This window comes from Miniopterus natalensis, chromosome 20 (genome assembly GCF_054644295.1).
Source record: "Miniopterus natalensis isolate mMinNat1 chromosome 20, mMinNat1.hap1, whole genome shotgun sequence".
Classification (NCBI taxonomy): Eukaryota; Metazoa; Chordata; class Mammalia; order Chiroptera; family Miniopteridae; genus Miniopterus; species Miniopterus natalensis.
Window position 1 is genome coordinate 25,891,111 of NC_142100.1, and position 12,331 is coordinate 25,903,441.

A 12,331-nucleotide genomic window follows, 5' to 3' on the forward strand; every position below is an offset into this window, starting at 1 on the left:
GCCGGCCTCCCCGCGGCGGGGACGCGCGCTCGGTGAGACAGAAACGCTCCTCCTCTCCCGGCAGCTGCGCGGAACCAGAAGCGGCGGGCGCGGGGTGTGGCCGAGGACAGACCACGCCCTGTCCCCCCGCCCCGCCCCTGAAAGCTTCGGAAGTCGCGCCGGACGGAGCGTTTTCGTGGAGACACCGGGACAACCAGCGACGAATCCTAAGAGACCGTGGCGTTGGCAACGGGAGGGCGGGGGCAGGGACCAGGGTAAAGTGCCAAACCCGAGCTCAGACGCACAGAACTGGATTCCGGCGCCGTAACGGTCGCTGTGGGGTTGGCTGGTTCTTCAAAGGCTCCGAGCAGAAAAGGGAGGGGGCGGGGGCCTTGGGGGCGGCGGTCAGCGGCCCTGCCTCCCCGCCCCGGGAGCGCCGTTCGGCACCGCGGGCCGCTTTCTCGGGGCGGAGCCTCCGTTCTTCTCTGCGCTTGGGAATTTAAACCGGGCCCTTGGCCGCGGGTTTCACACCCCGCCCCCGAGGAGGGCGTCCCCGGAAGTGCCCCTACGGAAGCCGGCGGGGCCGCGCGCGCTCGCCTCTTCACCATGGCGACGGCGGGCGTCCCGCGGCGCTTCTGCCGCTGCGCTTGCTTCTGCACCGAGAACCTGTACGTGGCGCGCTACCGGCTGCACCTGCGCTTCCGGGGCGAGCAGCAGCTGCGCCGGGACTACGGGCCGGTGAGCGGCCCCCGTCGGCCCCGCGGGGGAGCGGGCGAGACGGCGGGAGGAGGCGCCTCGGTCCTCCGGGCCGTTTGCTTTGCCCGCGAGCTCAGATCTTCGCCTCTCGGTGCCCCAGCTTCCTCGCCTTCAACGGGGGTGACAGTGTCTCCTTAGTGAGGCTGGGGGCGGGGTGAGCCAGCCTGCGGGCGCAGTGCGCCCTGTCGGCGCCGAGACAGCAGCTGGGAGCCCTGCCCTGGCCTCCGCAGGCGCCGCATTCCACCCTCGCGATGATCGGGGGGCTCGGTGAGGTCGGGGGGCGCTCGTTTCCATTTTAGGAGCGGAAACTGAAGCTCAGAGATGGTAGGTGGCTCGCCCGGCGTCGCGCAGTCGTGCTCACTGACCTTTCTGCTCCCAGATCCTGCGCAGCCGAGGCTGTGTCAGCCCCAAGGACTTCCAGCAGCTGCTAGAAGAGGTAACACTGGTCCCTGCCTCGGCCCCTCCTCCCTCACCGGGGGGTTAGCGGTGGGAAGCTTCCCAGGGGAGCCCTGTTGCAGCCTCTGGAACACAAGGCGCGGCTGGGACTCTGTTCCCTTCCCTGAGTGGCCCCAGCCGGCCGAGGTGCATCTCGGGGCTCTCCTCCCAGCCGGCTCAGGCTGACGCAGCCCAGGGTGGGATGCGCCCCCTTCTGGAAGGAGGCCCCTTCAGCTAACAGCCCCGCACCTGCAGTCAGCCCTGCCAGAGTCAGGAACATAGGGAGGCTTGGTTCCCAGCCTGGGCTCTGCTCTGGCCCTCCTGAGCCTCCGTTTCCTCATCCGTACAATGGCCTCGAGGGGATGGGAGGCCCTTTTCTGGTAACCAGGCCCTGTGCCACCCCAGCTTGAGCAGGAGGTGGAGCGACGACAGCGGCTGGGGCAGGAGTCGGCTGCTAGGAAAGCCCTCATCGCCAGCTCCTACCACCCGGCACGGCCAGAGATCTACAGCTTGCTGCAGGTACCCAGCAGGGGCAGGTTACTGAGGAGGAAGCATCCAGGCTGGGGGGCTGCCTGCCCCACAGTGGGTGTGTTTCTGTCCCCAGGATGTGGCTCTGGCCCCCGAGTTTCTGGCCGCAGCTGAGTACAGCGCAATGCCGGGTGCAGACCTCAAGGGCCTCCTCCACCGGCTGGAGACAGTGTCAGGTGAGGTCCTGGCCCCATGACCTGGCAGAATAGGGCGTGAGAGACTGGAGTCCTGCTACCCATTCTGTCTGCCTCCAAGCACCAAAGCGTCATAATAGCCCTGAGAGGAGTGTAGAGTACCCATGGTATCCCCACTGTACAGACGAGGAGACTGAGGCTGGGGGAGGTGAAAAGGTGTGCCAGGCTACACAACTCAACGGGGAGATCGAAACCCACACCAGAGCTCCTGGCCGACACACTGTCCCTCCCTGCAGAGGAGAAGCGGATCTACCGGCTGCCTGTGTTCACAGCGCCGTTCTGCCAGGCCCTGCTGGAGGAGCTGGAGCACTTCGAGCAGTCAGATATGCCCAAGGGAAGACCCAACACCATGAACAACTACGGGGTGGGTGAGGCTCCACCTGGTGGGCTGAGGAGACAGGGACACCTGGGTCTGGGAGACTGACCTGCAGGGCTGCGGATGAGCTGTGTGGTCTTCTCTGTGCCTCGGTCTCTCCAGCTGTAAAAATGAAACCGAGGAAGGATTATGAAGTTAAACAAGTCAAAGGACACACTGGGGATCCAGAGTGAGGCCCCACTAGTTTCCCTGCTGACCCCAGGACCCTTCTCCCAGGTGCTGCTACATGAGCTAGGTCTGGATGAACCGCTGGTGACACCGCTGCGGGAGCGCTTCCTCCAGCCACTGATGGCCCTGCTGTATCCAGACTGTGGCGGAGGCTGGCTCGACAGCCACCGAGCCTTCGTGGTCAAGTACGCGCCAGGCCAGGACCGAGAGTTGGGCTGCCACTACGATAATGCTGAGCTGACCATCAACGTGGCCCTGGGCAAGACCTTCACGGGGGGTGCCCTATACTTTGGAGGCCTCTTCCAGGTTAGTGTGTGTGACCCACAGGGCGGGGCCTGGGGTAGCCGGGAGTGCCCAGGCCTTAGCCCAGCTGTCTGCAGGCGCCTTCAGCCCTGGCCGAGCCCCTGGAGGTGGAGCACGTGGTGGGCCAGGGTATCCTGCATCGAGGCGGCCAGCTGCACGGAGCCCGGCCCCTGGGCGCTGGTGAGCGATGGAACCTCGTTGTCTGGCTCCGGGCCTCCGCTGTGCGCAACCGCCTCTGCCCCATGTGCTGCCGCAAGCCCGACCTGGTGGACGACGAGGGGTTCGGCGACGGCTTCACCCGAGAGGAGCCCACGACGGTGGATGTGTGCTCCCTGACTTGAGCCTGGTTGGGACCCGTGTCGGGGGTGGCCTGCCAGCAGAGAACTCTGCCACCTCGGTTGGGGGAGGGCAGAAATAAACTCCCTGCAGCCCTCAGCACTTCTTGGTTCAAAAGGACAAGCAGGCTTCTGGGTTATTCTCTCAGCAGACGGGCCAGCTTAGGTCAGAAGCAGAACCTGAGATGGGGATTCCTATTTCTCAAGGGAATACCCTCAGGAGAAAGGAGTCCAAGAAGCAGGACAAGGCAGGAAGGAGCTGGGCCAAGACGTGAGTTCAGATGGCATCTACGCCCAGGCCAGTCCCATGGGAGCTCTGGAGCATGAATCTACCAGTTTGCCCCCAGCATTGGTTATTGGCTACAGGGTGTGTCAGGAGAGGGCATGGGGGGGGGGCGGCAGGATATGTGTGAACAACCTCCCAGACATCCATCTCCAGGACAGGTGGCTCCCAGTGGCCAAGGGAAACTTCCAGAGAAATGTACAGGTGTAGATGTCAGCATCCGACATCACAGCTGCGGGTGAGGGCCCCTGCCTCTAGAGGGGGTCTGGGTGGGCCACCAATAGCATCTTCTAGATGGTGCTGAGGGGTCAAGAGCAGGGCCTCTGGAGCCAGACTGCCTGGGTTCAAAGCCTGATTCTGCCTCGTCCAGCTCTGTGACTGTGGGAAGCTACCTGACCTCTTTGTGCCTTAGTTTCCTCATCTGGAAAGTGCCCATGTCCTAGAGCTACTGTAAGAGTCCAATGATTTATAAAGTGCTTTTTAACAGCCCCGAGTTCGCTGCTGTCATTATTACTGAAAAGCTTGCAATTTGGCCCCCCAATTGGGTGAGGAGTGCAGCTGTGCACACGGGGTGGTCGCCCCTTTGAAAACCAGGGGTTTGAAAATCAGACGCCGTTCCCACACTGCAGAGACCGGCGGGAGCAGGGTCCCCGCGGCGCGGTCTGAACACCCGCGGGCCCCCCTCACAGGAGCCCCTCCCCCTGCACGGCCCCGGTCTCTCCGGCCCCCGATGGACACTGAGGTTGGCCGTCTCCGCGTGGGGACGTTGGAAAGGCCAGGGCGTCTGAGCCCTGGAGCTCACGGCCTGATGGAGCGGACAAGGCGGCAGACAACCCAGGTTGGCAAGCGGGGCGCAGTGGGGTGGCCTCCGCTAGGACGTCGGGGAGGGGGGCGCCGCAGCGCGCTGGAAGGGCGATCTTGGAGGCGGGTGCAACAGCAAAGGGCCTGCGAGCTCGGGGACTGGCGCCGGGCTGGGCCGGGCGCTGCGGGAGCCGGCAGGGCCTCGCACCGGCCTGGAGGTGAGACCTGGACGCCCGGCTCGCCTCTTAAACGGAGGTGGGCGCGCCCGACAGCGTCTCCTGAGCCGCCCCAGAGGCGGAACCTGGGGCTTCGGAACTAAAGGAAGCAGCTCCCCGCTTTCCAGCCGGACGGCCTCCCGGAGCACCGCCCCGGCCGGAAGTCACCCAGAGCCGCGGCGGAGCGCGGAGGCGTGGTGTGGGGCGGGACGCGTGGGCAGCGGAGTGGGGAACGGAGCCGCCCCGGGGACCCTCCTTCAGGCGGAGGGCGCGTGGGTGCAGGGTAGGCGCGCGTGGGGAGGGGTTCAGGACGCACCTGGCGGGTGAGCGTGGCGGCCGTTCCCGGGGGCGCCGGAGCTGCTGGCGCAGGCGCGGAGCGTCCCGGCGGGGGCGGGCCCTTAAAGGGGCCGCAGCGGGGAATCCGGGGTCTCCGGGGGCAGCGGGTGGTTGCGGGTCGTGAGGTTGCTGCGGAGTTTCTCGTCTCCCTTCCCCGGGGTGGGGGTGGGGAGCGGGCCCCGAGGGCCTTGGAGCCCAGCCTGCGGGCCCCCGCACCCCTGAGAGCCTCGTTGATTTCAGGGGTCCCCGGGTCCCCCGGCCCCAGCCCGCGGCGCTATGGCCCACGTGGGCTCCCGCAAGCGCTCGAGGAGCCGCAGCCGGTCTCGGGGGCGAGGGTCGGGAAAGCGGAGCCGGAAGAGCAGCAAGGACGCCCGGAGGAGCCGTTCAGCGTCTAGATCGCGAGGCCGCAGGGCCAGCGCCTCCGCCTCTGGGGCCGAGGGTGAGGGTCGGGGGTCAGGGGTCATGGGGGGGAAGGGGCGCGGGGACTTCGGCGGGGCGGGCTTCCTGGGGGTGGTTGCGGGGAGGTCGCCGTGAGCAGTAGTCCGAGGGGTGCAGAGTGGGGCGTGCAGGTCTGGACTGACGGACACCCGGGACCGGGGCTGGGCCGGCCCGTGCAGCGCGCGTCGCTTAGCGGGGCGCTTAAGCCACGCTTCCCGTGCGGCTGGGCCTGAGCCGTGGGGTTCGGCCGCCCTGCTGCTGGACAGTGACTGTGTGGAGCCCAAAAGGGCCTGTCTGGAGAGTGCCGATGCCTGCCAGCCCCTCTGTCCTAGGCTTGAGCCCACACAGGCCGCGCAAGGGGGGGGCACAGGCCAGAGCAAAGGGGGGGACACAGGCCAGAGCAAGGGGACGGGGCTTACTCCCCGCTCCTAGCCTCCAGCCTCACCTTCTCCGCCTCACAGAGAGAAGCAAGCACAAGGCCCGCAGGAGGCCGCGGTCCAGCTCCTCCTCCTCCTCTTCCAGTTCTTCCAGCTCCTCCTCCTCCTCCAGCCGCAGCCGGAAGAAGCGGGAGAAGCGCGAGGACAAGAGACGGCGGCGGAAGAAAAGGAAGAAGCGGCTGAAGAGGAAGGGCAAGGAGAAGGCTAAGGTGCGGCCGCCCGAGGCGCCGCCAGGCCCCTCGCTGGACCAGTGGCACAGACCCGCCGGGGAGGAAGACGACGGCCCAGGTACTGGGCTGCTGCCGGGTGCGCTGGACGAGGGGGTCCCCTCCCCGAGGTCCCACCACCGCCTCCCTGCCATCTCCCCTTCCAGTGCTGACGGATGAGCAGAAGTCTCGAATCCAGGCCATGAAGCCCATGACCAAGGAGGAGTGGGATGCGCGGCAGAGCGTCATCCGCAAGGTGGTGGACCCGGAGACCGGCCGCACCAGGTGGGGGGCTGCTGCTCCGAAAAGGCCAGGGGTGGGGAGCAAAGCAGTCACTTGTCGGTGGGACCTCTGAGGCCATTCCTCCCCCATTTCCCGAAATGATTGCAGGGGCGGGAAGGGTCTTCTCGAGGGTGATCAGAATGCCACTGTTGGCTGATCTGAGGGCACAGGCTACCTGGCCACCTTTACCCTTGTCCCAAGGGTGGGAGAGAGGGAGGGGTGGGGCCCGAGGCCTGGCACCCCTCTGCTGGGCAGTTCTGGTGCTCTGTCTGGCATTAGGGCCTCAGCCTGCTCCCACTCCTCCCCCAGGCTCATTAAGGGAGACGGCGAGGTCTTAGAGGAAATCGTAACCAAGGAACGACACAAGGAGATCAACAAGGTGAGTGTCACCCCTGTGCCCAGGGCTCACTCTCGGCTCTGTTTGTGACGTGCCCCCTCTTGTGTGCTCTCTTATCCAGCAAGCCACCCGAGGGGACGGCCTGGCCTTCCAGATGCGAGCAGGGCTCTTGCCCTGAGGGCCCTGCCAACCAAGGTCTGTGGACAGTGTTGGTGGCATGAGAGGGTGGGCAGCAGGAAGCCAGACGGGTGCTGTTTGTCTTTCTTCCTGTGGACCGGCCTCTGTCCCAGCCGCCTCTCAGATGCAGGGGAGGAGGACCGGGTCACTGTCCTAACCCACTCCCCTTCTCCTGAAAGAATGCAGTTTCCCAGATATTAAACGTTGCCTGGTTGGAGACTTCTCCTGTTGTGTTGCTTTTTTGTGCTGAGAGGGAGGGAAGGGTGCTACCAGACTGCCGGGAACAAATAAGGGCTGCAGGAGCTTTTGGGAAAAGCCAGGGTGTGCTCTAGTGGCTGTGCGCCCATCCCCAGATCAGTGTGCCTGGAATCACTGCCACCCCCACCCCAAACCCAGAGACTCGGCTCGTTAACCCAATTCCCTCAGGCTTGGAGGGAGTCAGCTGCCCTTGCAGCTGGGAGTTCAGGCTGAAGATGGCAATAGCTGAGGGTCCCGGTGCTGGGGCAGGTGGTCCAGGAGGGAGTCCTGGGCAGTTCACCAGCTGTGTCCTCTGTGAAGCAGAGACTGGGAGCGCCCACGTCACTGGGTTGCTGGGAGGATTAGCCAAGTTCACTCCCAGGAAGGGGCTAGAATGGGCCAGCACAGGATCAGACCCTTGCAAGTCCACTGGTGTTACCATGAATGCAGTGGGCATTGTGCACAGGACAAGCTGTGCCCCCTCTGCCACCCCCGCCCCACCTGCTGCTCTGGTGGCTGGTGCAGTAACGAGACCCAGAAGGAAGCCGTCCTGCTTCTTTAATTTGTGTGACAGACAATGACACCGTATACAGAGCACACTCAGGCCCGATGGCGCAGGGACAGCAAGGGCAGGTGGGGAATCAGGACGCTGCTCACACGGGGCCCGGACGGACAGACAGATGGGAGGGGCTGAGACATAGAGACCAACGAGGTGGGTGGGCGGGCGGCTCAGAGCTGAGCAGGGGATGGGGGTCTCTGCGAAATCCCTCTTTAGAAATCAAAGAGAAGGCAGGTGGCCGGGGGGGGGGTGGGCATGGGACTAAGGCTTCTACTCTAACAGGCCTGGGTGGGTGGCAGTCAGCAAGGTCTGCCTTACCCTTTGGTAATGACCGGTCAGGCCTGAGCCCCGCAGCTCAGCACCCAACGCTGTAAACATTTTTGGTATATATTTTTTAAAGGACTCTGCCCTCCTTCTCCTAGTTTCTGAAAAACTGGTGCTTCCTCAAGAGAAGACTGTGTCAAAAAGAATCTCAAAGGGAGGCAGGAAGCAGACCTGGATACGGAGGAGACGTCAGCGGGAGGGGAGGCTGCCCACCTCGCCATCTATGGCTGGGGGCCGCTGGGAGAGGCCCGGGGGACTATTGCTGTTGTCCTTGGCATGGCTGGCGGCTGGGCAGGAAGGTGGGGAGCGCAGAGCTGTGGGGGGCAGGCTGCCGGCTGGGGGGGGCCGAGCCCACCGCCCACAGGGCCTCCCCAAGCCAGGAAGCCTCAGCCTTTATTGCGGGCGGGCCGGAACTCTTCCGGGTCCTCCTCCCAATGGCTAGTCCCAGGCCAGGTGGGGCCCATAGAGGGGGAGGCACTGGCCACGGGGGCCCCCCAAGGGGCTGTGATTGTCGGCCAAGCAGTTTCCCGCTGGGGGGCGAAGGGGGAGGTCAGATATTGCACTTTCACTGCAACAGTTACGTTAAAACTCGGTCCATAAAATAATCGTCGCTTTATACAGAACGCCTGGGAAAACAAAAAGCTACATCTTAAATATGAATAAGCCTGGAGGTCCCATCCCTCCAGACACTTCTCTGCACAAAATAAATAGCTTTCGCTCTGTGTAGGCCCCCTTTTGCAGAACATTTACACGACCCTTTGGCTGTACATATCTACACACGGGAAAAAAGTTAACACGGATCGGCGCACCTCCCCATCCCAGCCCGGGAGGCCCCCAGGCCGTGCATAGCCAGGCTGGCGGCAGCTTATCAGATGTGGAGCCTCGTGGCTGGACGGCTGGATGAGGCCAGACAGGCTCCCCCCGCCTTGAAGAAGGTGGAGGAGCAGCAGAGGGGCCGCCCAGAGCCGAGCGCCGCAGCTGAGCTCGCAGGCAGTCCCGGGGAGGGCGGGCTGAGGCAGGCCCAGTGTGCAGGACGGCGCGGCCTTGGCCGGGTAGGACACGCTGTGGCTGCCTGCCCTTAAGCTAAAGACGGGAGTTGTGGCTTTTCAGACTCGGCATTGGAACGGAATTGGCGTTAAAAAAAGAAACAAGTGTGTGCCCCACCCACTCCAGAGTAGAAATTCAGTGGGATTAATGGGTCAGGTGAGGCAGGGAGCCCACACCCCACTGGGTGGGCTCAGGAGGCAGGGCCCCAGGACCCAGAACCAGGCTGGACTCCGTCACAGTGCTGGGCGTTTCTGTGTGGAGGGGCTGCACTTGGTACTGAAAGAGTTAAGAAAAGGAAGCAGCCAAGGATTGCTTATTTAAAAAAACCTCGTAGAAACCAGATCGGAGAAGTAGAAAGGTGTAGAAACGCGGGAGGGCCCAGGCGTGGGGCCTTGGCCTATGGCAGGCGAGCAGTGGAAGAGGCGGCCAGGCCTGGCGCCGTAGGCTGAGGCTGGGCTTCCCGAGAGCCCGCCCTGGTCTTCACTGGCCTCGCCGCCTGTGAGGACGTCAGGCTCACAGCTTCACTGTGCTCCGGGTGGGGCAGGTGGCAGGGGTCTGGGGTTGCCATAGTCAGGCAGAGCTGCAGAAATTAAGATATGGCCTTTCTCTCCTGCTTGCACAGGAATCTGCCACCCTGGAGCCTTCCGTGTGGCACTAGGTCCCGGATCAGCAAAAGTTGACTTTTCATGCGTGTGGATGTGCCCATAGCCACAGGAGAGGGTAACGGGTCTCTGCTCCCAAAAATCAGTGCAAAACCAGTGAGGCTGAAGAGTTAACTCGCGTTAACAAGAAGCAGGCTGTCCCCCATCAGAGCTGCTACCGGGTGGGAGGGTATGTGGGGGTCAGGGCAAGCTAGTGGCCAGGGAGGAGGCAGGCTGGGCCTAGGCCTGGCGTGAGGATGCTTCGAGGTCAACGCAGGGCGGTTGTCCAGGAGAATCTTCAAGGCCGGTCCACGTGGGGGGTCCTGGTCCCTCTGTCATCCTGGGGCTGGCTGTCCTGCCAGTTTCCATGACAACTGGACCCCCTCAAGACCCTAGGATGTGAGGCAGGGCTGGGCGGGCTGTGTGTGGTACAGCTAGTGTCCTCTGCTGGGCCCTGGGACAAGTCTGTCCCCAGCCAACGGCATGTGCCCAGGCCAGGCCTCCTGGTGGGCTGGCCACCTGGCCTAGCACCATGGAGACCGCAGCGCCTCACTACGGGGCCCTACTTGGGGCCCGTGGCTGCCCCTGGCTCTAGCCGGCCGGCCATGGTTCGGCCCCAGCAGCCAGCGGCCACGCTCATGCTGCGCTGGCCCCGCTGCTCGCCTTCTGGCTGGCTCGGCGTCTGCGTCCGCTCGTGCCTGAGGCCGGGCCCGCTGGGCTGGGCAGAGATGGTCCGGAGCAGGTGGTTCCGGGAGCGCAGGAAGTCGCTCTGGCTGGGCAGGCCGAAGCTGCCCTTGCGCAGCGCCATGCGGGTGGCCGTGTTGCGGGCCGGCCGGGCCCGGTGGTTGTACTTGAGCTGGGCCAGGTGGGCCGCGTACCCGTCGGTGAGGAACTGCGGGGGAGGGGCGGTCAGGGCGGCGGCCGTCGCGGGGCAGGGCCCGAGCCTGCCCGCCTGTGTGACCCGCCACGGCCCGCCCGCTCACCTGGCACTGTTGCTGCAGCTTCTTGGTGGGCCGGCCCACGATGTAGATCTGCATGGGGGACAGGCTGATGGAGCTGTAGACCACCACGTCCTTGGTGGAGCCGTAGGCCGCGTGCGCGCGCAGGTGCAGCTGCGGGCGAGACCGGTGTGGGCGCGGGCGCGGGCACAGCCCGGCCCGGCCAGCCCCGCCCGGCCCGCCCCCCTGCCCGGGACCCACCTCGGAGATGAGCAGCTTCAGGAAGTTGGCCTTGTGCCGCAGCGGGTCGTGCACGAGGCCGTCGCAGAAGGACACCACGCCGTGGGGGAAGTTGTGCTGGGCCAGCCACGCCACCACCCGCTGCTTCTGCATGTCAGGCCGGCCCGTCACGTAAATGATGAGGTAGCCCAGGTCCTGCCAGTGCCTGCGGGCGAGGGGCAGGCCTGGGTGTCCCACAGCAGCCCCACCCCCTTCCTGGGCCACCCGCCTCCTTGCCCAGCCAGCCCCTACGGGGGCCGCAGAAAAGGGTCTCTCTGACTTGGCTTCAACAGTAACAGTGGCGCCCGCAGCCTGAGCCACGCAATCCCACAGGCGCACTTGGCAGCCGCGCACCTGGGCCTGTGAGCCCCCCTCCCGGCGGAGGGGACGGAGGCACCAACATCAAGAGGTCAAGTGACGGTCATGCAGCCAGGAAGTGGTGGCAGCAGCTTCAAGGTCCCGGCCAAATGTCCCCTACTCTGGCCCCTGGGCCCACCCACCATGCCCCTTGGGGCCACTCACCGCACCACATCCACGGCCCCGGCCCGCACTTTGGGGTCGCTGCCCATGATGGACACACTGGCGGCAAAGGAGCCGTCAATACTGAAGACCACGAACTCCGTGCCCCTGGGCAGCACAGTGATATAGCTGTCCGCAAACGTGTGGTCTCCCCTGCGGGCGGGGCGCGGCTCATCAGAACCCACCAGAGCCCCTTCCTCCCACCCCAGAGCAGGCCCCCCGCCCACCCATCCGCCCTGAGGAGGCGCGAACCTGACCACCATCTTCACGGGGTAGACGCCCACGCCCAGGCGATGAGTCTCGGGGATGGTGTAGGAGACCCGCCCACTGCTGTTGGTCACCAGCGTGTCCAGGTACAGCCACTCGCCCGAGGGCGGCTGTGTCATGATGTGCACATCCACCTGGGAGCCCCCAGGGCAGGCTGGTCACGAGTGGGCTGTGCACCCTGGCCTCCCACCCCCACACCCCAGCCAGAGCAGGGGAGGCAGGGGGGCTCCGGCTGTCTCCCTGTGTCCTCACCTTCTCCCCAGTTAGCGTGACCATGTCCAGGGGCCCGTACATGAACCGGCCAGTGAGAACCTGAGGGCCATCCTCGTTGGCAACTGCGTCGTTTATCCGGTGGTTGGCTGTCACGTTCTGGGAAGGGGAGGGGTGATGCTGGGTCAGGGTGGGGGATGGAGGGGTGGCTGGGGTCTCCTGGGCTCAGCTTGAGCCTCCCGTGGGCCTGTGGGGTGAGCTGGGCTTACAGCCAGAAAGCCTGGGTTCAAGTCCAGCTCAACCATGGAGCCACGTGGCCGTGGGAAAATGAAGCAGCTACGTGCGCTGTACTTCCCCGCCTGTAAATGGAGTAATAGCTCCAACCTCGCAAACGGAGAATTCGGTAAGACTCAGTTATCTCATCTGTAAGGTGGGTCTTCCGGGGAGGATTCCACAGGACAACAGGCATGGGGCCCGGCACCCAGAGCCCCCCTCACCCGCAGCTTCACGTGGGTCCTCTTGCGCTGCCACTTCTCTCTCGGCTTTGAGGGGGTGAACACCGAGACCTCCTTGCCGTCCAGCTCCAGGATGCTGGAGTTGTCGTGCCTCATGACCTGGGGGAACACGGGGGGCAGGGGCAGGTCATGGAGCGGCCTCACCCCGGGCCCGCTGTTCCGGGAACTGAAAGCAGGAGGCTGTGAGGTTACGTGGGGCACTGTTCAAC

At 64.8% G+C, this 12,331-nt stretch overlaps 3 protein-coding genes across 3 annotated transcripts in view; 2 read left to right on the plus strand and 1 right to left on the minus strand.

Moving 5' to 3' along the window:
- Nucleotides 1-248: 248 nt before the first annotated feature.
- OGFOD2 (2-oxoglutarate and iron dependent oxygenase domain containing 2) lies at nt 249-3,845 on the plus strand. Its single transcript, XM_087828722.1, has 7 exons — nt 249-717; nt 1,115-1,171; nt 1,576-1,689; nt 1,775-1,874; nt 2,129-2,256; nt 2,485-2,742; nt 2,817-3,845. Exons 1-7 carry the CDS (start codon nt 586-588, stop codon nt 3,078-3,080), a joined length of 1,053 nt encoding a protein of 350 aa, XP_087684848.1. The 5' UTR covers nt 249-585; the 3' UTR covers nt 3,081-3,845.
- A 1,094-nt stretch (nt 3,846-4,939) lies between these two features.
- Nucleotides 4,940-6,808, plus strand: ARL6IP4 (ARF like GTPase 6 interacting protein 4). The gene is made up of 5 exons (XM_087828736.1): nt 4,940-5,148; nt 5,609-5,872; nt 5,958-6,075; nt 6,382-6,451; nt 6,531-6,808. The coding sequence occupies exons 1-5, from the start codon at nt 4,986-4,988 to the stop codon at nt 6,585-6,587; spliced, it is 672 nt and encodes a 223-aa protein (XP_087684862.1). The 5' UTR covers nt 4,940-4,985; the 3' UTR covers nt 6,588-6,808.
- Nucleotides 6,809-7,364: 556 nt separating this feature from the next.
- Nucleotides 7,365-12,331, minus strand: part of PITPNM2 (phosphatidylinositol transfer protein membrane associated 2) — a 76,007-nt gene continuing 71,040 nt past the window's right edge. The window contains exons 20-26 of the mRNA XM_087828456.1: nt 12,105-12,221; nt 11,650-11,766; nt 11,383-11,531; nt 11,134-11,283; nt 10,594-10,777; nt 10,378-10,506; nt 7,365-10,286 (exon numbers count right to left, since the gene is read on the minus strand). Coding sequence (XP_087684582.1) covers nt 9,957-10,286; nt 10,378-10,506; nt 10,594-10,777; nt 11,134-11,283; nt 11,383-11,531; nt 11,650-11,766; nt 12,105-12,221 — 1,176 coding nt within the window. The 3' untranslated portion in view covers nt 7,365-9,956. The remainder of the gene's footprint in view (nt 10,287-10,377; nt 10,507-10,593; nt 10,778-11,133; nt 11,284-11,382; nt 11,532-11,649; nt 11,767-12,104; nt 12,222-12,331) is intronic.